The following is a 27,951-nucleotide window of genomic DNA, read 5'->3' on the forward strand; positions in this document are numbered from 1 at the left end:
TGAGACAGTTATTTTGTATTAAAAGGGATTTTTGTACTACTGCTTTATTTGAAGGCCTGTTGCCCTGTTGATTACAAAAAATATGTTTATTGTGTTTGACTGTTCAGTACTGTTCATATTCATTACATTTAAAAAGCAGACATAAAAGTAACTTAAAAGTTACTTTCCCTAGTAACTAATTACTTTTGATGAACAGTAACTGGTGAAGTAACTCAATTACTTTTAAAAGAAGTAACTAGTAACTATAACTAAGTATTAATTTTCAGTAACTTGCCCAACACTGCTAACGACAATGACGAGATAGAAAACTTGTGTAGGCAATACTCGCCCACAGTTCTTTAGCGATATGAAAACAGCCTATAGCTGCCATGGCAAAGGTTACAGGCAATTGCATTACATCTACAATTCAGGCTTTTTACCACCATTTACCCCGTTTGCAATATGTTGAAGAAGACTCCAAACAACCACGTGAACTCTCCCACTCTGATTACACTGCTGGCGTACAAGCTCGAACACACAGAGGCTGTTCAGAAACCAAGAACTCTATATTTACCATGTCGTAGTTGGACGTCGGTTGGTCAAGTGGCAGTACAAACAACCTCCGCCTCCATCTCCTCGTCTGTCGTTGTCGTTGTTGATAATCAATTATCACAAGTTGCTCTTCAATGTTCAGCAGCTCCATCAACTGTCTCTGGGTTGCCCACGCTAGGAATGCTTTCTCTGCCATCGTTCACTGTGTGTGTGTAGAGAACAAGACTGGGAGGAGGCTTTATATATACAGTCTATGGGAGGCGGTCAATAAACAGTCGACGACGACCACCTCCCACAAAGAAGGCGTCTCTAAGTTACAGAACCAGGCGCCGGCCTTAATACATCAATAATTTCTGGATATGCTAGAACCATCATTGCTCTTTGACTTTATTACTGTCTAAATATACTTTAAATGACATGATAAACATACCTTTGTGATGAAGATGAGAGGGAACTGCATTGTAAATAAATGGATCATCTGTATAATGTTTTATAAAAATAAATAAATCATAATGGTAGAATAATTTTTAAATACCTCTCTATTTTTCTCTTATTGGTTTTATGTTAAAGATATGAGTACGAGTCGGCGTTAAATATATCAACATTTTATTGTGTCCTGCGAATTGGTCTCTGAACAGAAAAGCACAGATATAAAAGTTGTTTAATGTTAAAGTGAAGTCACACTTATCTCAGACTTACATTCACCTTATCCAACACATCGTGGACCTCTGTCACTTTACCAACATCTGGCTGCACGGCCACTTCATTCTGTACATATACAGTCAGTGCATTCAGAGAGTATTCAGACCCCTTCAATTCTGTTACATTTTGATATGTTGCAGTCAATATCCCATAATGACAAAGCAAACAGAGAATTTCACAAATTCTTTGCAAATTAAATAAAAATAAATAACTTACTATTATATTTTCCGATCTTTTCTCATGGTACTTAAAAGTATTTTTAGGTACCTCCCTTTCAAGACGTGTATTTATAAGGTCTCATAGTTCACGATACATATTATAACTAAAACCAAGCCATGACCCCTTTCGTTTTACATAACAAGAGACTTATTCATGGATCTTGAGTAAATAAATCAGGCATGTTAAGGGGACTGATATTGTACGTTTGTAGTTTGGTGCAGATCCAAATAATTCAAGTTCTTTCTGCGTTACCGCCTGGTTTTTGCTCTGATTTGCATTGTCAGGTGTAAAAAGAACATCATGTATTTACCTCAGGTGAACTCCAGTCAAAATGTACATGCATCTTAAAGATGACCAAAACAGATGGGAGGCACCTGAATTAAAATCTGACTGTGTCTAAATACAATATAGATTTATGAGGGGAAAATATATTTTTATATTGAAGGAGTTTCAAATATTTCACATGTTAACTGTATACGACTCACACACAGAGAAAATACTGTGTATTCTATCAAACACGAACCAAACATACCACAAACAACCTAACTTCACTGTTCACAAATGAATAAAATATGTCTAGTCGCCATATCAGTATTAAAAACTTGGGGTGACAATCATGCACATCCACAAGGACCAAAACACACTGGCATTCAAAGAGATACATATTAATATTTAGTATCATCAGCACTGACTTATAAAGAGCCTGGCAGGTATCAGAGGAAACGATTTGGGTTCATTTGTAGGCATAGATACAGATTTACTAATAATTATATTATTAAAAAACAAAGCAGAGGCTGAATTTAAAAGTGCAGAAATTATAGAAATGTTTCCTCTGATTACCACCGGACATTTGACATATTCAACTATCAGGCTGTTTATATAATATTCTCACACACAACACCAAGGACACTGAAATTATATCTTTGCAAATTTCAGTTTAAATAAAACGCATGTTAGTGAGTCCCGTAAAGCATGTTTAAATAATAAATATGTTCACAGTTTGGACCCTTACGAAGAAAAAACAAATACATAACTAGTGGTTTGCAATTCAGCTGCCTAGGTTAGTATGTCACATTATTGTGTTAAAGCTACTGAGTTTATTGACTACTTATTGAGTAAATACTTACAAGCATCTCACGACTTGTACGAGTTGATAATGAGAAGCTTTGCTGACTTTGTCCACTTGACACTTTAGTTATAGAAACGTCTCTCCAGGTGTTTATAGTTGTATTAACACTTGTCTTTTTGTTCACTGCATCAGGCAGCTGGAACTTGGCAGGAAGTCCTTGACATACGTGATCGACGCCTTGGAGAGATACGTCATGGTTCCAAAGCTGCCACTGGGGGCGCTATCGTAGAAAAAGTTGCAGATCCCAGTCGCCGGGTCCTTCTCGAGGAAATAATCACAGGCGCTGTGAGATTTCTGGGGATGTAGAGGAAGAAAAGGTCAACAAAAAACAGACATTGAATCATTACATTGTTTGAGACGGGTGTATGTTGTCCATACTCTGTGATCATTTAATCCGGAGGTTAAACAGATTAAATGGAGCAGTACCCCAGGAAATCGTGGGGGGGCAGTAGGGCTGGGGAATATGACTTCAAATCACGTTTAAACCAAATCTTTACATTGATTGCATTTAATGAACGATTACTTTATAATATACTGAAACTGCAGGCATCTATATGTTACAAGGACTTTCTTAAGAGGTACATTTTCAAAGCCTCTGTGCTGCCCTCTAGTGGATGTATTGCCTAACAACATTACGGCTGCATAAATAAGCTTTAAAACTGTATCTGATGCAGGCAGTAGAACCTGGTCATTGAGGAAGAGGTCATTGGCCAAATGCAGGATGCGGTCCACATAGATGATGCCACCGATGCTGTCAACATCCACGTCGGCGATCAAACCGAGAACCATCACAGTCTCCACCAGCAGCTGCCGGTACTCTGGCTGAGGGACATGGTTCAGGACAGACTCCACCTGCACCGCAAACTTGATCTCTCCTGCTGTCATCTATACAGAAAACAGAATGAAACACATACACACACACACACACACCTAGAAGATAGTAAATCCATCTACAGCTGCATGTCTGCGAGATGCTACCTCTCTTGTGGTAGAAGACGGCAGCACATATCCATCTATTGACAGGCCGTGGCACTTCTGCAGGATCTTCCAGACCTTTTGGTAGAAACCCACTGGTACTCTGTTGATAGCTCCGTCCAGCCTGCGTCTCCTCAGCCACTGGCCTTGCCTGTCCTCCCAGTGTAGCTGTCCGTCAGATGGACCGGGACCCACAGGGGACAGGATTCCACTGGGGGTGGACGGACTGCTGCAACGCTGTGGCGGGAGAGCAGAAAAGATGCTGTTACAACATGTTTAATGGACCACATCAGCACAGTAGACCAACCTTATCTCATGTATTTTAACTGTGTTCCTCGCAGGAAAATGTTCACTCTTCAAATCAAAGCAAATTTGACTCGAGTGACATTTTTACCCTTTTTTTTTCTTTAAACATGTGGAGTCATACTCCCCAGGAGCTATGAATAGACTTTGATGTTTAAAATCAAAGAGAGAAAAATCGATTTCCAACTGCTTACCTTACTTTGAATAAGACCTTCTTTTGATTATGATGTTTACATGAGCTAATTTAATATCCAATTTATATTCTATACACTTTACAGAGCAACTGCTGATTATGACTGACATTAACATTATGTTCTACAACTGGTTCAAAATCAAACCCATTGCATTGGTAGCAGCAAAATACATGTATATAAGTTGTCAGTCATCTCTCTCTCACACACAGAAAATAATTTATTTAACACTATATAATCAAGCAAATCATGCAGTCAGACATGCAGACACATTAGAGGACAAGGCTGGTGTTATTCTGTGTGTTAGTGTTTTAAATTACTTTTAAAAAGATGGATTGTGAATTTAGCTTTAGGGACAAGTGCTATCTGTGTAGTCACAGCTTGATATAATAAAAGCTTTAATAATTAATAATCCCTTTTCAAAACAAAGTGCTTGACATGGTTTTCAACAGATACTACATCAAGAACCACAAAGTAGAGGAATTGCATCAGAAGCATAACAGCGAAGGTTCTTGGTTCAAGTCCAGCCTGTGATGTTTTAGAATTGCCCTCCAGGGACAGATAAAGTTGTTTTGAATTGAACTGAATTAGGCAGCGATCAATAACTGTTTACTACACTGAACATTTTAAGTTTGTTTGATCAACTTGAAAAATAACTATGTACCTACACTCAAATTAATAAAGTTAAGTGTGTGCGTGTATGTGCTTATAAATAGTGATGGAGTTTTGTGCCACTGACTCAAGCTATATCAGTACTTTGACAACATTGATAAACTTGTAAGAAGATTTAATTAATTGCAGATTTTTGTCTATTTAATAAAAAGGTAAAATACCACCAATGTTGTCCTCACATGCAGAAATGCACATAAATGTTTAAGTGATTTAATAAAAACATAAATAAATTCTAACTACAACAGCCCAGTGCAGAACAAAGCAGGATCTTTTGAAGCAGATGAGGTGGAATGGTTTACCGTGGAGCGAGGAGAGGTGACATTGCTACTTAAGGAAAGACCCCCGCTGATGATCTACACATGGATGACAGATGACAGAGAGCAGTTTGAGATGGGACACATGGTTCTCACACTACAGTTTCAATCACGCTGCAGCCGCACAATTTTTCCATCTGAGAAGTGAAAATAACTTTACAAGATATTAATAAAATAATAATAACAAACAAATGACAACTCAATGGTGAAATACTTTCACAAGCTCATGAAATTTAAAAAAAAATTAGTTTAACACTTGTAATAGAATATTTAATTACATTTCACAGCAATGAAAATTATCAATTCTGGTTGTTTAATTCTTACCCAGCTGCGGCTGGGGGCAACTTGCTTGTACCACTGAAAGATCCGAGCAAGCGCACATGAACAGTGAACTCACAATGCTTTTATACAAGTCAAACCCCTCCTCACACAGATGCAGAATGTTCATCCAATCAGATCTCTGCTTTGTTGTAATCAGGCTCACCTTCAATCTAAATGAGGACCCCATTGAAAGTTACAATACAATAGCATCAGGCATCTGCTTAGACTCCAAGTTTCTCTTAGACCCCCGTCTCTGCTGGATGACCCATAAAAGAGTCTAGGTGTGAAAACCTTTTGTCTCAGCAGAGGCACATAGGAATCTCCAACGAATACACATCTGAGTCTCCTAAGCTGACCCCCACATGTTGCAGTCTTAAAACACACAGGAACACATCTCAGAATAATATTCTCCATCTATACTTATCATACCTTCATTCAACCTAACTAAATATAAAATCTGCCATCACACACTCTTCTACAAAAATACAATCAGAGAAGCGAAGCATGTTTTCCTACTGAAGTGGAAGACGTTCCAGCAATGAGGGCGCGGTGGCTCACAAAATGTTACAACAGCTTTATGAAGAGGATTTAGGCGGAGGTCGAGGAAGACGTTAGAAACAGTCCCATGCTAGAAATTATCAAATTCAACCCACACTGAGCGGCCGAGAGCCATCCAGCTGTAACCAAAAACACAACACTGTTATAGATTGATAGACAGACAGATAGACAGATATATAGATAGATAGATAGATAGATAGATAGAGAGAGAGAGAGAGAGAGAGAGAGAGAGAGATAGATAGATAGATAGATAGATAGATAGATAGATAGATAGATAGATAGATAGATAGATAAGTAGAAAGATAGATAGACAGACAGACAGATAGAGAGATAGGGAGATAGCGAGATAGAGAGATAGAGAGATAGAGAGATAGAGAGATAGAGAGATAAAGAGAGAGACAGATAAACAGACTTGTGCATCCAACCTGTTTTATCTCACTCTTCAGTTTGTGTATTCCTGTGCGTTCAGTCTTGGTGGCACCAGTGTGGCCAAGTTCGTGGATGGAGATGGCCGGACTCGAGGCTGTAGACTGGATGGGGCGCACTGATGAACAGAGACAACAACCAAAGAGAAAAAAACCCCATCAACTTGTGTAGATGAAGTCCTGCCATTTCTAACTGTAATTTTGGGGGTGGAAACTGGCGATGTGCCAGCACTATTCGGAGTTGGAGAAAACAACCGGATCAAATAGACCAGTACAACATGTCAAAAGTATCGGTCGACTCTGGTGGGACTCGAACCCACAACCTTTGAATGCCTTTGGTATTCCCTAGAAGTCCAACGCGCTATCCATTGCGCCACAGAGCCTCACACATACACCCACACACACAGAGCCCACCGCATTCCCAAATACTTTGACATGGCATACCACAGCTCCATATATATACATGGATATATATAGAGCTGAATGGTGCGGGTGAGGTGACAGCAGTATCAGTCTGTCCGATGCACTGGAGCAGACTGAAATATGTCTTTGTGGCTCAGAAGCTCTTTTTTCATGTTCTATTTTCTTCACTTAAATCTCATGTTTTAACCAATGCCCACTTACGCAAACTGACCCAAAGAGAGGCAGAGAAAAAGGTGAAACTCACCGCTCCTCTCCACCCCGAACTCTTTGCCACTGAGGATGTGATGCAGGAGACTCTTCATGCCGAACGGACTCAGGCTCATCAGACTCTCAGATGCCTCCTCCCCTAGAAAAGAGTCATACAGCGTTTCATGTTTACTTTTTGTGTTTGTTCACGGTTGTGTGTAGTAATAATAAAAGTAATAAATTGAATTTTTTTCATAATTGAATAGTGTATGTTGCATAATGTGTGAGCTCTATTAGGAAAAGTTAGACCTGTGGTGCATAAACATGCTTAGTTCTCCTACCAGAGCAGTGCAGGCTGCGGGCCAGCTCAGTGGCCATCACTTGCATGATGAGTCCAATCCTGAGGCGAAGCATGTCCCCGAACAGAGCAGGCTGGGAGCGCACGTACATGGCGAGATACACCATGATTTCCTATATGACAAACACGTCACGTCAGATAAAAGTCACATGTCAGGTCCACAAGTTTAAAGAGACGTACTTCTTTATATACGGTCTATGGACGTACCTGAGTGAGTACAGCTACACTGATGTCCTGACCACTGGCCTCATAGATGAGTGTGTTCAACTCCTCGGGAGGAAGTGGCCTGAGAGGAATCAGCGAGGAGGAACAGTTAAGTTATTGTGTGTTAAATAACGTGAGCACTAAATAACTGGAGACACCTGTTACCAGGACTTACACTGCGATGACTCTTTCTCTGGGTTCAGGAGGTAGACCCACAGTCAGCTGCTTGTGATGGGAGATCAGATCCGTGCAGGCCTGAGGAACAGACACCATGGGGGAGTGAGATTAGTAACAGACAGCTCACGTTTGCAGTGTCTATCGCAGCAGCAGAACATATAGTTTGGTGTGTAGGCTTTGACTTCCTCTCTCCCTCAGATGATAGATTAGTTATGGGCAAATACCTGAAAACAAGTTTTTGAGGCCACTATGATCACCTTTGACCTTTGACCACCAAAATCTAGTCAGATTAGCCAAATTAGTATTTTTGCCAAATTTGAAATAATTCTCTTTTTTAAAAAATGCGCTCACAAGGCAAAAAGAATTGCGAGGTTGCCGTTATCTTGACCTTTGACCTTCAACTTCTTATCGTTCATCTTTGAGTCCAAGTGAATTAAGAAAATAAATTCCCTCAAGGTGAGTTTGCCAACGGGACGGATGGACGACCTGAAAACACGAGGCCTCTGGCCACAATGACTCGTCACTGACCTCTGCGAGGACCTCCACTCTCTTGCGTAGTATTCCAGAGATGTATCTGATGAGACCCCACTCTTTAGAGGCTCCAGCCTGAACATAGAGCTCCTCCAACAGAGAACGCACACTCATCCCGCCCTGCCCGGGACCTGACAGCTCCACCAGCCAATCAGCTCCTCTGGTCATGAGAAGAAAACCACATTGTTCAGGTGTGACATAAGCTTCCATTGATCAGTGTTTGTACACTTCTCTCCGTGTCCGTACTTCATCACGTAGAGAATGTAGAGGATGTCCGCCTGGTCCTGCAGAGTGGGGCACTCCTTCAGCTGCCTCGCCAGTGACGCAAAGTCCGTGTTGCCCTGAGAGTCTCGAGGCAGGTGCAGGTCAGCGACGCTGTGGGGCTTGTGAGGGAAGAGAGTGTGACACCTCAGCTCCACGGTGAAGTCACGACAGACACGTGTTTGCTCGATGAAGGATCTGCTGCACTCACCTTGTGCTGCTTTGCATGTGAGCCGTGCTGAGGATGAGGAACCACGAGGAGGTTCAGAGATCTGCGGTGTTTGCTCTTGAAAGGAGCCACAGGCAGGTACATGGTAGACTCTGAAACACACACACACCAAAAAACATTCAATTCTGTTGTACTCACATTGTGTAAGTTGGTATTATATCTATCTAAATAGAGCCTTTGGGACTTTGTGTTTGGCTTTTGTATTGTACACATGGATTAAAGGCTCCTAGGCGGTACGGTGGTGCAGTGATTAATACTAGCAGAAAAGGAAAAAGGTTACCGGTTCAAGTCCCAATTCAACTGGAATCTTTTCTGCTCTGTCTTCCTTTGTAATTATGGTTACATTGACCAGAGGTGGGGGAGAAAAGTTACTTAATCCACCCCTGATCAAATGAAGGGGACTGGGATCAACTGCAGACTTTCTGGTTAGAGGAAGACTGCTCTACTCATAGATCAAATATTTATCTAATAAGTCTTTGGCCATGAAATCTGTGTGCAACCAGCTACTGGAGAAAATAATAAAGTTGAAAACAAACTTGTGTTTTGTGAACTTTTGTCACTTTTTAAAAAGGAAAATGTGTTTGTATCCCTTAATGTATTAAAATACAGTGGCTTTGATATCAGAACCTCATCCCAGGAATGTGCACCAGCATCCAAATCTTTCAACCAAGCTCTTAAAGGATGACTCACTGGGTAAGTTCAGGCCCTGGACCTGGGCCATAAGAGACAGGATGTCTCTTGTTGTGTGTTCTGCACTGAAGACATGGTGCTGGCCCCTCTGGATGGGGGGGAGATGGCTCTTGTTGTTGGTGCTGTGGAGGAGCTGCGTGAGGTACTGCTCAAACATGTCGTCTGAGCCCTCTGGAGTTAAATACAAACACACCACAATTATACTTAGTTCAACTTCAACTAATCAAATACGACTGAAAGAAACACACACTGTCTTTAACACTACCTGAGGGCCCACATTTGGAATATTCTCCATATTCGTCTCCATAGTCATCCTGGTCTTCATCTTCTAGTAAGCCGTCATCGTTCTCTTCATCCAGGAAGCTGAGGCGAGTGTGGAAGGAAGTTGTCTGGAAACTGGAGAGGTCGGACATCTGCACCCTATCGTAACATCCACAAGAAAAAGACCACAACACACATGTAAAGGCACATCTTCTGTTTACAGTAATTGTGTGATGTTGTGTTACAGATGGAAACAGACCTCGCGCCGGAAAAATAACCATCCTGTAGTTTCCGGAGGGTTGCAAGGATACACGGATCAATGGCATCCCCATCTTCAACTGGATGTAAAAAGCAAAGAAGTTGTCAGTGTACAAGGATCAAATGGCAAAATGGCCTTATGGGAATATAAAGTGTGTATCTTCATGATCACAGCTTCATACCCAGGTACCGCACACTGCCATTTAAAATTAAACGCTAGAAGGTTTCACACATCAGCAATTCCATTAAATCTAAATCGAAGTTTAAAATCTGTAATACAAAATCTAGAGTCTACGACTATTTTTATAAACTGTCTATGGGTGGATACAAAACTGCTACTCAACCTGGCTGCCAACTTGTCCCAGTGGACATTAAAAGTATTGCAACATAAACACCTCTGCGACCCAAAAAGCATTTTGGCTGATATTCTCATTACCCAGCATAGTGCGGGTGATGGGGAAAGTGAGAGTGGGTCGTCCCGTCATCCTCCAGCAAGAGGAGAGATAGGCCAGCTCTGTTCGTAACATCTCCACAATCATCTGGTTGTCCAGTGCCAGGTAGAAATGATGCTGATCCAGAAACTGGACGGTGAGAACACAAAGGAAGAACAGAACAGGCAGAGAGAGAGAAACCAAAGTATTAAAGGTTAGAATTCATCACTGACTCTATCTAAATGGCTTCGTTGTTTTGATTTTGAACATTTTATGCTAGTTTTACCTGGGGGGTGAATATATAGAAGCAATTTCGGATCTCGTAGAATTTGGATGTCCCCAGCACGCCGATGTGTCTGTAGGGCCTTCCACCCAAATCCAGTTTCTTGCAGTTTCCTGTGATAACGACACATGACGTCACAACGGACACACACATATTGACTAAGGAAACGCTTTGTGCTTATTTACCCAGTTTGACGTAGACATGGCTCAGGATGCGAGCAGGCATGACCCTGATGGGCAGAACCTCTGACATCGTCTGGACCGTTATCCCGTGATCACTTAACAGCTCCTGGATCTCGTCCGACTCGGCCAGAACGCAAACTGGAAGAAAGAAAAAGAAGAGAAGACATCATCTTGAGGGAATTTCTTCCAATTTGGCACAATCGTCTGGATGTTTTGTGCCCATAATTTACAAGTGAAATATGACCACATTTCACACAAATCTCTAATAGGAAAGAAACAACTTGAGTGGTAAGTAGACACTAAAGGTGGTAAATCTAAACTTCTGACACAACTAGGCATCGATCACCAACCTTGCACGACGACATCTGGTTTGAAGTTCGTGGAGAATCTCCTGTTGAGGGGGTCTATCTCTCCTGGTGCTAAAAAACCCTTGTAGTAGAAACAAACAGAGAGATGGTGAAATACGGGGGAACACGATGTCAGAGGTAGCTTGCGATAGGAGATGTGGTGTGAAGGGCTTCAACAGTCTACTGAGAACATCTTAACATCAACGCCCTCTTTCCTCCACATTATCCCTGATTTGTGAGAGTCACAGTAAAACAGGTGCTCGTGCAGATGTGAAGTGGTGCACTAAGGGTAACGTGTGAATACCTCAGCCAGAAGAGAACTCAAGATGTAGAGGGACTGTCCCCACATGTGCGGCAGCTGCCCCATGGCCACTCTGTCCACCGAGTGAGGATTGCTGCACTCCTCCTCCACCTGTCAGAGGGACAATGGGCTCATTCTTCTTTGAATGCTTGATTATACAGGTACAGTGGTTCAGATGTGACTAAAAGACTTTTACCGTCCACTGAATATGGAACTTTACTGCTTTGAGATACAATAAGTTGGAGTTTGCTGTCTTTTGTTGTGTGAAAGGATATAACACTGTTGTAAAATGTTGTTGGCCATTTAATTATGGTGTACCTTGTCGCTTGGTACAGAATAAAGTTCAGGCACAAGTTTGATGCCGTTCTTCCCTCTGATCAGAATGCCCTCCAGGGCCTCCCGGTACTCCTGGACCTGTGACAAGTTCAAGTCAAGTCCAGTAAGTTGTCTGCACACAGTAGAAACATTACGTGGACGGGTGCACTTGATTTTATCACCTGCACTTGGTCTCCGGTAAAGATTCCGTCCAGGATGAGGTACGTCCAGAAAACAGGCCATTCACATTCGATGTTCTCAAACAGTTTGAGCTCGGCAGGATCGTAGTGCAGCCGAGTGGGATCCTAGTGAAACAACAGCAGGGAACGTAAACCTTCCAGCTCAAATTATACTTCACACAGGTCACTTAAAAAACACCAGGTGAATCACGTCCACTGAAAACATCCTCAATCATTAGTTACTTTAACTGTGGAGCGTTTATAGTCAGAATATCTCACCTCCTTAGGACAACGGTATCCATCCCTGATGAAGCGGCAGCAGCCAAACCGACCCTGATAATGACACCAAAGAACGCACGATTTCAGACTGACATCAATCAATCAATCAATCAAATTTTATTTGTATAGCCCATATTAACAAATTACAATTAGTCTCATAGGGCTTTAACAGGGTGTGACAGCCTCTGTCCTTAATCCTCAGCAAGAGTAAGGAAAAACTACTTAAAAAAAACTTTTACAGGGTAAAAATATGTAGAAACCTCAGAGAGAGCCACACTTGAGGGATCCCTCTCCCAAGACGGACAGAAGTGCAATAGATGTCAGGTGTAGGAAAACATCATCAAGATTGAAGTATTGTACGCAGTCTGTGGTTCGTTAATAGGAAAATTGCCTACTGACTGTACATACAATGACATTTATATGGTAAAATGCTGAGTTGTGTACTGTTTCTATTGTCGTCCATCACAAATGATTATATGTTATCCATCTGAGACTGTACCTGCAGTTTGCTTATGATTTCTGACTTTGTGATGGCCACCAGGTCAGCGTCCTCCACGGCAAAAGCCGGGTAGGAAATGACCGACAGAAGACCGGCGTCGATCTCCTTGGAAGTGGAAGCTCTTGGCAGCATGGAGCAGAGGATGGACTGAGGGAAATCACACCGACAAGCTGAGCAGAACAAAAAGAAGATGAGCAGTCCATGATACTGAGAAGGCTTGAGGGAAATTCAGAGGTACCTGACAATGTTCCACTTCATCCGGCAAAACATGGATGACTGACTTCGGTCCTCCGTGAGCGCCGAAGAGATCCAGCTCGTCTATGGCCTCCAGAGCAGCCTGCAACACCCCCAACCCCAACCCCAGGCAGCAATAGACATTTTACACAGCACTTTCTACTTTTGTTTTTTAAACTGTGAATAATGAACAATGACAATAACAAATGGACTCCGCTGTACCTTAGCCATTCCTATGGAGCTGCCATTTAGCTCGGGAATGCCTTGATTGGTCTTGTCACCGCGCTCCCACATCCCATAATCCTGCAGGAGGAAAAAAAGTAATGACTTCATTTCTTAATTCTCAAGTCGTTGAACTCTCTGCACAGTGGCTCTGAGGATGATATTTAAAAGAGGACTCCATTCGCTTAGCATTGCACTACATTCACTGTCAGATACATGATGGAGTGTTTATATATATATTGATGTAGCATATGTCAACTTATATTTAATCTATGCACTCTTCTTCTTTGCGGCTATCCTTAAAACTGATGGATGGCGGTTCAATCCCCGTCTGCCCTGCATGCAGAAGTATTGGGCATGATACTGAACCCCAAATTGTCCCTTCTCATATAAATATAGACCATTTACCATTTGCTAAAACCATAGCTCCTACATTACCCACAATTCAACTCTGAGCTTTGGTTGCGTGATGTCTCACTCTGATCATTTTCTCATCCACAATCTCTTGCTCTCTCGCAAACCCTACCCCAAACCTAAATCTTACTCACCGCCACTTTGTAGGCAGCTTCAATGTAGAAGACCAGGTTTTGGATAAAGGCCACCTCATCCAGGTTTGAGATGATACGGAGACCTGCACGACAACGACACACACTCAGCAGCCAACTCATGTTCAGTGCCGCTTGCATAATAAATGTGTCCCTACAGTATGTGTGACCCCTTTATACCAAAACCTCTGCATCACTGCCGTACCTGACGCTGTCATCTGAGCCAGCATCAGCAGGTAAATGGAGGTGGCATCCACCTGCAGATGCCCCCACTGGTCATCCCCCACCACCGTGGCACAGGTGGTGGTGTCGTATTTGGCGTGCAAGCAGTCGTTTGTGCTCTGGGTGTGTTTGAACTTCTCCACCTTGGCCACCTGAAAAGCAAATGAGCGTATGAATGCAAATACCAACAGAGAACTCAGTGGTGTTACATTTCCACTAAATATATATAAATATCCCAGCAACAGACGGTGAAGCCTCTTTCCTAGATCACGAACATATTGATAATCATTAGCTTTTTTTCTGATCAACATCGTGACTTGTCTGTGCAGATAGTAACTGACCCTGTCCAGACACCAGGACGAGCTGTTCACATAAATCACTGTTGTTTAAATACCAAAGTGCCCCAGATAACAAGCTGTGGTTTCTCAGAACATGAACACTGGCTGAGTGGATCTCCTGCCACCATGTGACGTGACGTTTCTGTGAGCAAACACAAATGAATGTGCGGCGCAGTGACGTACCTGTCTCATCATGCACTGTAGCAGACCCTGCATCAGTTTCACCACACTCTGCAAAGCAGCAACAGCATCTCATCAGTGAGCAGCAAAACGAAAAATAAATACTTCTGTTTTGTATTATTAAATCAAACTGAGCCAAATAATGCAATTCATCCTTTTTATGACTAAATTCAGAGATTTCCTATAAATCAATAAATCTTTCAAATCTCTCCGTCACAACCACACCTGCTCCAGTTCGTAGGCTTTGGCCTTGTCTTCATCCCGGTCTGCATTCTTGCGGTAGGCCATGCCCAGCCCCCACACAGCCAGGACACTGTACACGTTGTCCCTCACCCAGGCATCCTTCTTCTGGGAACTGGCGGGGAGAAGACCCGTCACTGGGCTCTGAAACACAAGCACGCACATGCACGCTTAATTTACAGCAAGGACAGGGCGAGGAAGTGTCTTTCTACTGATCAGCTTCTGAAATTCAGATCAGAGAAGGTCTGACAATAAATGAAAATGTTCCTGGATGTGTTTGCCTCTCTGGTGGGCTCTCCTAGCCACCTGAATACACTCCACAGGGTTTTAAAAAACACTTGTGGAAAACTACTTTACAGCCACTGCTCATCATTTTTAACAGACATATAATTTTGTCCATAAAACCATCATCACAAAAAATTTAAAATACTAATTCAAGAGTTCTCACAGCCAAAAGGGTCCAACTACAGTTCTGCATACAGATGCTTTCTAAGAAAAGCTGGCCCTGTTTCCTATCAGTAGTGGGAGCTGTGGGTCACAGGGTTGTTGACACTGATAAAGCTGCATAGTTCTCCAGTCCTCAGTCTATTCCAGGGGCTGAACTTTGGACACGCCTTGTTTATTTCTATGAAGCTCAGTCTGGTTGAATCGGAACCTGAACTTAAAGAGACCACAAAACATCAGGAAAAGATGGAGGATCACAAATATATGAAAAGCAGTGGTGGAAAGAAAGTATTCTGAACTGAAGGTCAAGTACTTATGCGTTACATAGTTGTAATTCAGTTACAGTATGTACTTTATTCTGAAATGAATGTGCTTTGTTAAGTGTTGCTTTCACTTTTGGAACGTCAGTGTACTTTGAAGCAAATCCATGAATCTTGTGCCATTAAGATTTCCAATTCAGGATGTGTACTCAGTGATATTTGTCCTCTGATAGCAGGTTAAACCCTATGAGAGGCCAAGGGGAATAATTATTTGCATACAGGTTCATTATTTCCAAAAAGAGACAGAAAACAAAAACAGAACACTTAAGCGGAAATAAGTTATTGATTAATTTGGATGCAGTGCCCACAACATCTGACAAATAGACATTTGCTAGTTTCCAAGAATTTTATTATAGAATCTCCACATCTGTGGATATTAAATTGCTGACTGGACGACAATCTGTTCAGGAAATAATGATAGCAATAATGATAAACATTATAAACAAAACAATCTATTGATTTGTAATGACGATAATGGTTCGGAGAAGTCATGTTTGTAAGTTGCAGCCTTGCATTTGCTCTATGACCTAAAAAGTTGTGGTCTTAACGCTAAATTCTGAGTCTCTGTGTATAACGACCACAGGTTGTACAACTGGAGTCGGAAGGAGCGGCTGTGGGCGTTGCACTTTAGTGGAGCAAATACTTAACAAATTAGTGATTAATGCAATGATGTGGAGCGAAACAACATGGGTCTGGTTGGTAGAGCAGCAAGTGTATGTTTGTGTGTTGACATTTGAGGGTTAAGACTTGGTTTTAAGGTAAGAATTGGGTTGAGGTTGGGTATGGCATTTAGTTTGGATGGTAAGGATTAGTGTGTGTGTGTGTGTGTGTGTGTGTGTGTGTGTGTGTGTGTGTGTGTGTGTGTGTATGTGTGTGTGTGTGTGTGTGTGTGTGTGTGCGTGTGCGTGTGTGTGTGTGTGTGTCTCTCTGCCTGGACCACACTCACCTGGTGGCACAGGATGGTTTCCTGCACCAGCCTGGCATAACCATCCAGCCTCACTCCTGAGTTACTGCGGCTCCTCATGCTCGCTGCTCGCTGATCTCTGCAAACCCCCCCACACACAAACACACACACACACACCGGTGAGCACGTCTCTGCAGGTCTACACTCCTGTCTACGTGTGAACACACTCCGTGACCCACCGTGCAGTGATCGTAGCTCCCGGTGCTGCAGCGCGGGTCTGACCGGAGCTCTGCTAACGCCTGCTAGCCCAGTAGCATCCAGCTGTTTGTGAGATAAGCTCGCACAAGCACACACACATGAACACAAACACACACACAGATGTTTCCGGTCACAGTGTTCGATTGCTGGAGAGGACAGCACGTGACGTGTCACAGTAACAGACCGTCTGTGTCAAACTGTTCATCCATACTGAGAAAAACAATACAATTTGTTCCTGTTGTTTGATTTGGTGGCGACAGGGGGCGCTAAAGGACCTCTACGTTCCACCTTAAGGGGTTTTAAACTGTGGTCATAGATGTTCAATGCACATGTATTAGTATTATTATATAAAAATACTATTAAAAGATAGGAGGTAAAAGAGCAGCTGAGTGAGGAAAGTATATGTATAACTGTGTAATATAAATTTCTGTCTGTGCAATTCAATAGCTTATGTGTAATCATTTGCACTGTATATATTCTCATGCTGTTTATATTCTGTTTACACTGTATATATTAGTTCCATTCCATTTATATTCTTATGCTTCTCATATTCCCTTGTATTTATATGTATTGCACGTTGGTTATAATGTTACTGTCCTCTCTGCTGCTGTAACACAGCAAATCCCCCTTTGTGGGATCAATGAAGGATTATCTTTTATTGTTTTATCTAATCCTATGTTATGTTATGTTATGTTATCTTTTATCTTCTCTTATAGCAACAATCATTTTGCTTGCATTAGTTGTAAATATATAGCGTAATAATAAAGTAGTATAAGTAAGTAAATGACCAAATAAAATTAATTCAGTTTGCTCATTTCTACATTTATTTATTTAGTAGTTATTACATGTCATTATTTCTACATTTATTGCACTATTTATTTCAGTAGTTTCATGTATTTATTTATGTAGGTATTTCTACAGTTCTACATTTATTTATGTATTCATTCATTTCTACGTTTATTTACTCATATGTATATAATTATTTATTTGATTATTTACTATTATACATTTCAACACTTATTCATTAATGTGTTTTTCACTGCACCAATGTAGAGCAGTTAATTTATCATGCTGTAATAACTCCTCACAACACACATGTAGGAATGTGATATTTTACGTTAGATTCTATGAGATTTTGAATTCTGTCAGTGATTTGATTCCACTGCATTATTTGACAATTTCTTTTACCAGTTACTTTGCAGATAAGGAATAAATCTTACAATTTAGAATAAACAAGCAAAATAAGTAAATATACGAGCTAAATCTCACAAGCAAACCAGAAATAAATAGTCACCACTTGAACCACTTTGTGTATTGAAGTAATGCACATGTTAGTATATTTGGCTTTATATATTTATTTGCACCAGAGTATTTCTACATATTAGTACACTTCTTCCATCTGTCCTTGTTTTTTCTTAGATTAATACCAAAGAAAAGTGAAATGACCAAACTCAACATCCACCAGAAGCCATATCTGCTGGGAACAACCCAGAGAATAACGGAATCCTTCAGCCAATCAAATCGCACCGAGGTTTCGACCCCAGCCAATCAGAGCGCCTTACCAGCAGCAGCCACCATCCGCTAGCTCCTTTTAGCATCTTTAGCTAACCCCCCGGAGCCAGAGACCCTCCTGTCCGCTCTATGTCCGTTATGTGTGTCGCTTGATTCCTCCTGAAGTTGACGGTGCGAGCGACTGAAGCGAAGCTGCGGTGTGAAGGTAAAGACTCCTGTTTACGTGTCGTATCTGCAGAACGTCGCGGGAGGGAGGGAGGGGGGAGCGCAAACCACACAGAACGCGGTGTTGACGTTAGCATGGTTAGCTAACGGAGGCTAGCGAAACTTTGCGGAAAAGCCTCCTGCGCGTAAAATTAAGCAAAACATGAAATAAACACGTTAGCACGTTTAGCTCGTGTTGTCAACGGGATAATATATAAGTACACGTGTTGGGCTTCCCCCCCCCCCCCCCCTCGTCCATTATCTGCACTGAAACTTTATGCACATTGAAATAAATGTGACATGTTTGTTAATAACTCAGCACAAACGGATTTGTTTCCTTCATCTTCTCCTTGTTTTTAATGTCAAAACACAATGTTAAGCTAATGGGTGTTTGTTTTTGAACGTTTTGCTCATTCCACACATAATGGAACAAAATTGATGGAGATGTGAACATGATCATTCTTATATTTTAGTTTATAATGAATTTGTATCCCTCTCAACTAAATACATTGTTTACTGAGCATTCCTCCTGACTTTCGTATTCCTGGGAAGTCAACTAAACCAGATTCTGATACAGGAAATATGAAAAGGGGAAATAAAAGACACTTGTATGAAAAGAAAAAGAGGTGCGAAGAGTTCTGTCACTGTCAATGCTGCACTTGATTTTTCCATAAGTAGCTCAGTTCTCTGTCCAACAGGTCTTCAGGTGAAATACCCTGAATGTAGCTCATGTAATCTGATATCTGTCTCATTTCAAGTCAACCATGAATTGATAATGAGCTGGACTTCCTCCCTCCCTCCTTCCTTCCTTCAGATGCAGTTCATGCTGCTGTTCAGCCGGCAGGGAAAGCTGCGTCTACAGAAATGGTACGTGCCTCTGTCCGACAAGGAGAGGAAGAAGATCTCCAGGGACCTGGTGCAGACCATACTGGCCAGGAAACCCAAGATGTGCAGCTTCTTGGAGTGGAGGGACCTCAAGATTGTGTACAAGAGGTAAAGGAATGAGAGATGGTGAAGCATTGGGTCATGGGACTCTTACAGTCCCTGGCTTTGCTTGTCTCAGGTCCACAGTCTGTACAGTAATATAGTATAAAGATTGACTAGGAGATGTAGTTGAAAACCTTGGTTAAAAAAATGTAGCAAGTAGATTTTGAGTTTGCCAAACCTTCAAATATTTGACAGACATTTGACTTTGGGGATTAAAAATTCTTGTTTGGTATTTCAGAAATTTCTGTATTACTGTTTGGTTTGTCACTTGAGTGTCTGAAGCTCTCACCTTCTGGTGTGTTAAGAAATTCAGAACCTCCCCTTCACTGATAACAGCCAAACAGTTGAGGGCAGTGATACAAATATGCCTATGATTTTTTTTTTTTTACCATGCTGATTGAAATATTTATTCATCATCAAATACTTAGTTTCTTTGAAGACCAGCTGAATTCTTGGTCTTGCATTCAACATTTGCAGAGCTGACTGAACAGTGATTTTCAGATTAACACCCAACTCATCACCAATGTTAATCTGTTGCTTTCTTACTGTTGCAGATATGCAAGCCTATACTTCTGCTGTGCAGTCGAGGATCAGGACAACGAGCTGATCACGTTGGAAATCATCCACAGATACGTGGAGCTGCTGGACAAATACTTTGGCAGTGTGAGTGTCAAACATGTAATACGCTGACTGATGATGTGGGGAGGGGGAAACAAACAGACCTGATCATCTGCTCTGTTGTGATCTAACAGGTCTGTGAGCTGGATATCATCTTCAACTTTGAGAAGGCCTACTTCATCCTGGATGAGTTCCTGCTGGGCGGAGAGGCCCAGGAGACGTCCAAGAAGAACGTGCTGAAGGCCATTGAGCAAGCCGACCTGCTGCAGGAGGTACGCACGGTTCTTCATCAACAGATATAGTGTCAGGTCAACAGCGCTTGGGGAAAAGTGGCAACTAATGATTATTTTCCCTTTCTACTAACCTTTCAATTATGTTCTCGATTTATCGATTTTAGACTTTGGTTGGAAAATGTCAAACATACCTTTCTCCACCACAATTAGCGTCGATAAGAGTGTTTTTTAAAGCACCCATAGCCCAAAAAGGTTAAGGACCCCTTTCTCATTGCCATTAAAGGAGGTTTTCCTTCTGGTTTTTCCCACAAGGGTAGTATTGAATGCACAATAGCAGGGTAGCTATGTTTATACATGGCACTAGGCCCAGAATAATATAAACACTCTTTTATGCAATTTATATAGTAGGGGGTCCCTGCTCCATCTCGCCATCAGTTTGGGGGACCTTGGCCTGAAAAACGTTGAAGACCCCTGATTTAGATGATTCTTCAATTATGAGACTTAGATTTAATAATAAACAATTTCATTTCTGACTTGGTTTAAATGAAGAAAGAATCACTTTCTCTCAGGCTCAGTCATGTCAAACCCGATAAGAGTTGAACTAAGATTTTGTTTTTCAGTTTCACCTCTTGACCATCAGTACATGCCATCACTTGTTTATTTTAAGCTCCCAGTGCTTGATTAATGCTGCCATGTTGTGCCAGTGCACAACAGAAGGTACTGTCCTGAGGGTTTGCATTGCTGCCGGGCTGAAGTCATTTTCAGTCGACAGAATCGGTGCACAGTGATTTATTCTTAGCAAAGCATGCAGCACTGTTGAGATACCAGCAGGATTGTACAGGCCTGTAAAAGGTCCAACTCATGGGAAAGGTCTCCTGTTATTGTTAGACATTTAGTGACCTGCAGTGACTTATAACTATAGTGTGCAGGGGCCCTGTGTTCTACAAAACATGTGACTGATGTACAAGCTAACAACAAGGGACGTTTTCTTTTTTTCTGCAGGAGGCTGAGGCACCACGGAGCGTTTTAGAGGAGATTGGGCTGACATAAATCACCTCTCTGCTGCCTCGCCGTTCTTTACTCCAATTCAGATCTGGCAACATCCATGACCCCCCCCCCCACCTTCTCCTGGTCACTGTGTCAGTGTTGTATGTATATTATCACCATCTCTGTACTGTACTCTCCTGTAATGTCCTTTCTATGTGGTGCCAACTGTGCTTTTGATGTGTCTCCTTATGTACAAGCTCCCTCGCTGTATTCCGCTGTGCTATTATCTTACATCACTCTCGTAACTTTTTCAAAACACCACAGAGAACAATGTAGCAACAACATGAAATCTCCAGCATCATATTAAGATCATCCATCATCACCGATTGAAGAGTTGGTTGTGCTGTTCAGCTTCAGGAACTTTTTAAGGTTCTGTTGAAGCTGCAGTTGGTTTGAGTCACAGAGTAAAGCATTGGATTTCAGGAAAGAATAAATACTCAGCTATGGAAATTAGATTTCCCCCCCCCCCCCCACAATTCTTAACTCTTCCAACCAAGTGGATGAAAAAGACATTTCTATCAAATAATAGATGTTAAATTTTCTTCTTGTACAAATTGAGTAAGGAGAAATGTCATTTTGGGCTGTTGTCTGGGACCCTGTTCAGACTTGGGTGTTCCCATCTGCCCTGATTGATCTGATCACACGTGGTCAGCGCCAAGTACTGGTCTGAACGCACCAAAATGTGTCCTCAATGCATCCTGAGATCCAAGCACTCAGACCATATTGGGAGTTTGTCTGCTTAGAGCTGTACACTCGTGACCGGGTCTGAGGGCGGATGTTAATATCAAGTCTGAACAAAGCCTAGAAATAACTTCTGAAAAGCAGCAGTGTTGTGAAATGACCTCCTGGGTAGTTTTGTTTTCGAATGATCATCAGAAATGCATTTTTTTGGAAGATCTGTTGCTCAGCTCTGTTGCTCAAATATAACAATTCAACTTTTATCAACTTGGGCTCGTGCTAATGTGGGAAACACTGAAACTGTTACAATCACTTCTATATGGGTAAATTCAGCCCTGCAGAGAAATTAAATTGAAGTACCAACAATCAGTATCAGGTTCGTAAAAGTTTGTTCGGTGACTCCTCTCCAGAAACTAACCATTTCATATTTCTTTTTAAGAAGTGCATGTTTACTTTTAAAAACCAGCTGTCTTTGTGTAGTTAGTGTAAAACTGTATTTTCATGTTTGCATTTTTCTGACAAAGGCATTTGTTTCAGATGAAGTTTGTCACAGTCTCTGAAGTTAAATCTTAGGTTGGTCTCTCCCTTAGTCTTAGGTCAGGATAGTATAGTGACCAAAATCAAGGAAAATGCTATTTTATGTATTATGATAGTTTGGCTCACTCTTAAAGACTTATTAACATGACCAAAGAACACTGTGTTTAACCTTCTCAATGGTGTCTAACATGGCAGAAAAGGGATTTAGGATGGGAGGATGTTTGGGTTATTTGGTAACAATATATATAAATACACACCAGTATTATGTTATTATTACAGTCCTTTTAAAGACAGGCGTATCTTTATGGATCAGGAAGGTGGAAAGATGAACTGCACATATCAGGGTACATCAATAATATTCATCACTGACGGCTTGTTCAAGTCAACACGTTTCGAAACAGATGCTCATCCCAAACTGTTATGGCAGTCCAGTGTTTTTTTAATCTGCACTCTTAAAACCACAGTGTTTCTGTTCAGCAAATATTAAAGAAGTTCCTCTTTGATTTGTGCAAAATAAATCTATTACTTTTCTATCAAACACTGCCGACACACTTGCCAACATTTCTTTCTTCTGTTTGAAAGTTATTATCAATAAATGTATTCAGAAAAAAAACTATGTGTTGGTGTTTTCTTGTGATGTGTTTACTCAAACTATCACCATGTAGTTCCACAGGTCCAGTTCAACGCACCATTAACTTACTGGCTCACCACTCACATTTATTCCCTCCTATACACACACACAGAGTCCAGACTCAAATCAAGAAGCCGTTCATGTCACTGTTTGCAGCAGATCCACTGGTACGTCTGTGTGAGACTCTTCACTTTTCACCTCAGGACTACGCTCCTCAGTGTCGACGCTCACATCTACTTCACAGTTTTTCAGAATTGTCTCTGTCTCATTGGTCCGTTCACAGGGAGTCGTAGCAGAATTGTTCTTCGTCTCTTCCTCCGACTCTTTCTCCTTTTCCGAGTTTCCTGAGGACGCTGTTCCTTCAGGCAAATGGTTTTTCTTCTTGTGCTTCTTCTTGCTCTTTTTCTTGCTCTTCTTCGAGCGTTTGTGTCGAGTGTGTGTGTCTGTGTCATCATTAGATCTTTTCTTATGTTTACCCGGTTTCTTGGGGCTTTTTTCTCTACTAAGCTTGATTCTTTCCCTCTCTGTGCTTGTGCTTCTTGACCTTTCTTTAGGTTCTCTCTTGTATTCATCACCATCTTGTCTGTCTCCTTCTTCACTTTTATTCCTGGGCTTGTGTTCCAAGTCTTTGTCTCTACTTCTGTTTCTCAGCCTGTCTTGCTCTCTGTCTCTACTTCTACTCCTCGCTCTGTCTCTACTTCTGCTTCTGCTTCTACTTCTCAAATACCTATCTGACCTCCTTTCACTGTGTCTGGATCTGGACCAATTGTCGTCTTTGTCCTGGTGGGAGTCCCTCCTCTCTCTACTCCTGCTCCTTTGCCTGCTGTCATCTCTCCTGTTGTCCCCTCGCCTGCTGTCCTCCCTCCTGCTGTCCTCCCTCCTGCTGTGGGACCTCTCTGATCTTGGTGGGCTTCTGCTGCAGCGGCGCTGCCACCACGATCGGTCTCCTTGTCGTTCTGAACGCCAACTGTCTCTGCGACTCCCCCTGACACTGCGGTCTGGTGACAAGTGCAGGTCTCTGTCGGCCTCCCAGAATTCATTGCCAGGGTTTCGAAACACATGCAGGAAGTTGCAGTGCTTCCCTTTGGGGCACCTCTGTCTGTCAAACAATCCTGAGAAACGGAAAACCAACATGAGCAGGAGAGTTAATAGGCTGAGCTGAATCTTGTTATGTCACCAAGTCAAACTGTACTTTAAAAAAATATCTCATGTCTGTAAGAATAAATTACTCACCACATATAGCATTCTTCCAGCGTGTAACAGGACACAACTCGCAATGAAGCTGTCGGCCTGCGTACCACCTCCCATTGAACTTCATGAAAGCTTCTGTACACTGCTCCTCACTAAACAGACACGGGGACAAGAGTTACAAAAATCGAATAATGTAAAGTTTATATATTTTGAAAAAGTCACAGAGTGATGTTGTGAAAACTTACGTATCAAACTGAATGTAAACGTTTCCTCTCAGGTGGGGTTCATGATTACAGCTGACCTATAAAAAAGAAAAGTTTTCAATGCAATGGTAATGGATCCTTTCTCCATATCAGCATCATCATATGCAAGTCCAGTTATCGGTATTGGGAATGGAAAATAGTATTGGAAAATATCAGAGCTTATTTCAGGCAAAGTTGTTTGCAAAGGTTTCAGAAAATTACATATTTTAGTGTTAATTTAAGATGTAAAGAGAAGTCAATACAACCCCTTCAACAAACATGCATTAAGTCTTTGGACAGTGACTTAATTTTGCAACAGTTACCATTTCATTGTTTCTATATTTTTTAATTTGTTTAAATAGTGATAATGTCTTAATTTATTTAGAAATAATCTTTTCTTTCTTCATTTTACTTAAAAAATCTAAAAAAATTGTAAAAGCATGTCTGAGTTTAACAAAAGTCAAAAAGCCTATATTCAAACTTCCAGACTTTGTATCTGTGTCAGTTTTATTCAGAGTTTGAATCTAATTCTGTTGAGTACAAACATGCATCACTTTATCTGCCTGTGCTGTTCTCTCTTTACCTTGAACTGAACCACTCTGCCGATACTCTTGAATTCTGGCAGAACATCATGGTAGAACTCAGTGAAGGTTTCCTGCAGGTCCTCCTCGCTGTGCTCCAAACAGGCATCGATGTCGTAATCATCCCGGTGTGACTCCTCCATGCCAAACGTTTTAAACATACTGCGGATCATCAGAGTTGGGCTGGAAGAGGGATAACTGTGCTTCCGAGAACATCTGGACTCATAGAAGGAGCAGAGAAGACAATATATAGAGAGAGGAGGTGTTAGTCTCTGTACATACATTCATACATCACTCAAATAGCAGATCTAGTGATTCAATGGAGCACGAACCTGGTTCCGAATCGACATGCTCCAGTCTTAAGGAAGAACGGACAGTTGGCTACATCGAGCTCTGTTCCAAAGTTCTCTGATTTCTCGGTCACTGGAGCCTCAGGATTCATCCACGTTCCCCCGTTCTCGAGCTGGAAGTGAGAACATCAACAGAAAATTGTATCTATACTTGACTTAGGCTAGATTGAGATGTTGATTGGAATGAGATTTCACGTAGCACTTTAAAATATAAAAATGGATCTCTATAACATTTCACCCTATGTAAATATATAGTTAGTTGTCTAATCAATCGCATTTGGGTTTTTGTACCTGATTTTCAGCTTCATCCAACATTTTCTGAACAGCCTCCTACAAATGGTGTAAACACACGGCTGGTGAAAATGTGTAGAGGTCAACAATCTGCAGAATATCTGTTTCAGTGGGTTAAGACCACATTCAAAAGGACTCATAGGCACACAACTGAAATGAAATTTGAGAGGGGGGTGTCTGGATCTTTGTCACACAAAGTAAAAGATACATCCTTGCTGTGAGAGCTGAAGGTTCTGTATGTTAAGGAGTGCGATGGCTGCTCGTGCAACTCGGTCAAGGAAAAAAATGTAACACTTCACAAAGGAAACACTCATCTGGTGAGACCGTATGAATATTATATTCTTCACTTTTAGATGAACAGTGTAAATACTCATGATTATGTAGAAGAGGATATTTTTCTTTTAGTTTTTTATCCTCCCGGAGCCCGTGTCACCTCTTTGTCTCGTTTCTGCTGCTGTTTCTGCTCAGTTGCGTCTTGTTCTCTCTTCTGCTCGGCATCCCATTCCTCCTTTATCATCCGCTGTGAATAAAAAAACACATAAACACAGTGAATATGAAGATTTGGCTACACATAAATACTCAGATAATTGTCAGGTCTTTCCATGGTATTTGTTGACTAATGGAAAAAATACAATACATCTCCAGAATTATTCTTAAATCTTTAGTAGAGCTCTATTAAACCCAACTAAATCTATCTGCGTCCTGACCAGAAATATCCCATATTAATAATGAACTCCTGTATCAGTTACTTCCTACAGCACATCATCATCAGTGTGAACATGAGTGAATGTTGTGAATTGCAAGCAAACATGATTACCTCCTCCTCCTCTTTTCTTCTCCTCGCAGTTTCCTCTTTCTCAGACCTAAGCCTGAATTCCTCCTGAGCACGATTTTCTCTTTGCAGCCACGCCTCGTGTAGTCGCAGTCTGAGAAAACGAGTCAAACAAAAATAAAGATAAGATAAATAAAGCCTGCACAACCAGGGTGCCTGGGCTGCTTATCACTGGATGTGTAGCTGCAGGACGGCAGAGTGACAATAGTACTGACGCACCTTTCCTCCTCAGCAACATCATTATCGTCTTCATCATGGAGTTCTTCTTCTTCTTCTTCCTCAGGAATACAGCTTTCTCCATTTTTTAAACCTAAAGGAGCGTTGTTAATAATCTGTCAAATGATGCAGCTACAACCTTAAAGAATACCAGCTGATGACAACATGTACATACCACCTTCTCTGGCCTGGGCGAGAGCCTGGCGTTTCCGCTTCCTTCTGTCTTTCCTCTGAGCAGATTTGCGTTGCTTTTGACTAGAGTGTGGGGGGGGGAGGAAGCAGATGACACATGAATCAATGTGCCCTGCAGCAAACTGTTTAACACACAGGGAGGTCCAATAGGCTTTTGTCTGCTAGAACGGGTCATATGTCTTGAAAAATAAGAATCAGCTACAGGGTATTGTGCAGCAAAATGACTGGGAAGACTCCAACCATCGTCACATGTAGTAGGTCGGGATTTTACAGACTATAACGATTAATCAATACACGAAACGGGAGCCGATTGTTTGTGTGACGATCGACTATTCGGTTAATCGATCTCTAGGTGTTCGCGTCGCTATATGATCCGAAAACCACTCAAATGTGGACGGTGGCTAACATCTGACGTTAAGCTTTAACAACTCAGTGTTGGTAGCTACAGTGACATTATTACTAAAACACTATTAAGACATTAATTAATAAGATCTAAAGCCAGACACGGACCTGAACACAGGAGCAGAGATCACCGGAGGAGTGGAGGCTGCCATCATTGCTAGCAGCGGCTAACCAGTTAGCACGACAACGTGTTTGAGTCGCAGGTCTCTTCTCATTAAGGTTTAGTTAAAAACATCGCTGGAGCAAATGTTCGCTGAGCGACATGAGTTGTATCGGAATCAGATTCGGTTTGTTAATGTGTCGATATTAGTAAGTAATTCCAGTTGGTTGTAGTAAACTTCAGTGGACTGTGCAAGCTGTGTTGTTTAGATTATGAGTGACGCCGGAAGAGGCGGGGTCCACATAAAGTACTTCCGGGTCAACTCTACCCTCCATGAGTTTGGTCTCTTGTCAAAATACACAGTAAACATTGTAAATATAACATTATATAATATAATATTGGACATTTAATTTAACCTTTTTTAAACGTTGTTCCTATCAAACTCAAAGGCTGTTAAATTTAATTT

The 27,951-nt window shown here is 41.5% G+C and overlaps 3 protein-coding genes and 1 non-coding gene across 6 annotated transcripts; 1 reads left to right on the forward strand and 3 right to left on the reverse strand.

Moving 5' to 3' along the window:
- Positions 1–1,120: 1,120 nt before the first annotated feature.
- phka2 (phosphorylase kinase, alpha 2 (liver)) lies at positions 1,121–18,339 on the reverse strand. Of its 2 annotated transcripts, XM_053427247.1 has the most exons (32): positions 16,623–18,339; positions 16,426–16,522; positions 14,701–14,859; positions 14,479–14,526; positions 13,941–14,109; positions 13,739–13,821; positions 13,191–13,271; positions 12,973–13,071; positions 12,735–12,881; positions 12,236–12,289; positions 11,960–12,082; positions 11,781–11,876; positions 11,466–11,573; positions 11,165–11,243; positions 10,818–10,952; positions 10,636–10,745; positions 10,355–10,499; positions 9,920–9,998; positions 9,665–9,819; positions 9,400–9,570; positions 8,692–8,801; positions 8,466–8,602; positions 8,217–8,379; positions 7,687–7,766; positions 7,515–7,593; positions 7,291–7,420; positions 7,008–7,109; positions 6,341–6,459; positions 5,022–5,075; positions 3,560–3,793; positions 3,266–3,466; positions 1,121–2,875 (listed from the first exon to the last, which is right to left on the reverse strand). In XM_053427247.1, exons 2-32 carry the CDS (start codon positions 16,501–16,503, stop codon positions 2,702–2,704), a joined length of 3,702 nt encoding a protein of 1,233 aa, XP_053283222.1. In that variant the 5' UTR covers positions 16,504–16,522; positions 16,623–18,339; the 3' UTR covers positions 1,121–2,701. The 2 variants fall into 2 exon arrangements, with proteins under 2 accessions (XP_053283222.1, XP_053283229.1); XM_053427254.1 differs by lacking the exons at positions 13,191–13,271; positions 13,739–13,821; positions 13,941–14,109; ... (2 more) ...; positions 16,426–16,522; positions 16,623–18,339 and having other exon boundaries at positions 12,735–12,904; positions 12,973–13,067.
- On the reverse strand, positions 6,636–6,723 carry trnar-ucu (transfer RNA arginine (anticodon UCU)). Its single transcript is given in 2 exon segments — positions 6,636–6,671; positions 6,687–6,723. It is a non-coding gene; the product is annotated as a tRNA-Arg (tRNA).
- Positions 18,181–22,995, forward strand: LOC128444683 (AP-1 complex subunit sigma-2). The gene is made up of 5 exons (XM_053427288.1): positions 18,181–18,358; positions 19,172–19,350; positions 19,899–20,007; positions 20,097–20,234; positions 21,198–22,995. Exons 2-5 carry the CDS (start codon positions 19,172–19,174, stop codon positions 21,243–21,245), a joined length of 474 nt encoding a protein of 157 aa, XP_053283263.1. The 5' UTR covers positions 18,181–18,358; the 3' UTR covers positions 21,246–22,995.
- zrsr2 (zinc finger (CCCH type), RNA-binding motif and serine/arginine rich 2) lies at positions 21,708–27,775 on the reverse strand. Of its 2 annotated transcripts, none has more exons than XM_053427276.1 (11): positions 27,494–27,775; positions 26,970–27,046; positions 26,795–26,885; positions 26,561–26,669; positions 26,177–26,263; positions 25,744–25,782; positions 25,435–25,565; positions 25,105–25,318; positions 24,525–24,580; positions 24,322–24,431; positions 21,708–24,200 (listed from the first exon to the last, which is right to left on the reverse strand). In XM_053427276.1, exons 1-11 carry the CDS (start codon positions 27,538–27,540, stop codon positions 23,227–23,229), a joined length of 1,935 nt encoding a protein of 644 aa, XP_053283251.1. In that variant the 5' UTR covers positions 27,541–27,775; the 3' UTR covers positions 21,708–23,226. The 2 variants fall into 2 exon arrangements, with proteins under 2 accessions (XP_053283251.1, XP_053283242.1); XM_053427267.1 differs by having other exon boundaries at positions 26,967–27,046.
- Positions 27,776–27,951: the final 176 nt, after the last annotated feature.

The sequence above is a fragment of the Pleuronectes platessa genome, chromosome 1 (assembly GCF_947347685.1).
Source record: "Pleuronectes platessa chromosome 1, fPlePla1.1, whole genome shotgun sequence".
Classification (NCBI taxonomy): Eukaryota; Metazoa; Chordata; class Actinopteri; order Pleuronectiformes; family Pleuronectidae; genus Pleuronectes; species Pleuronectes platessa.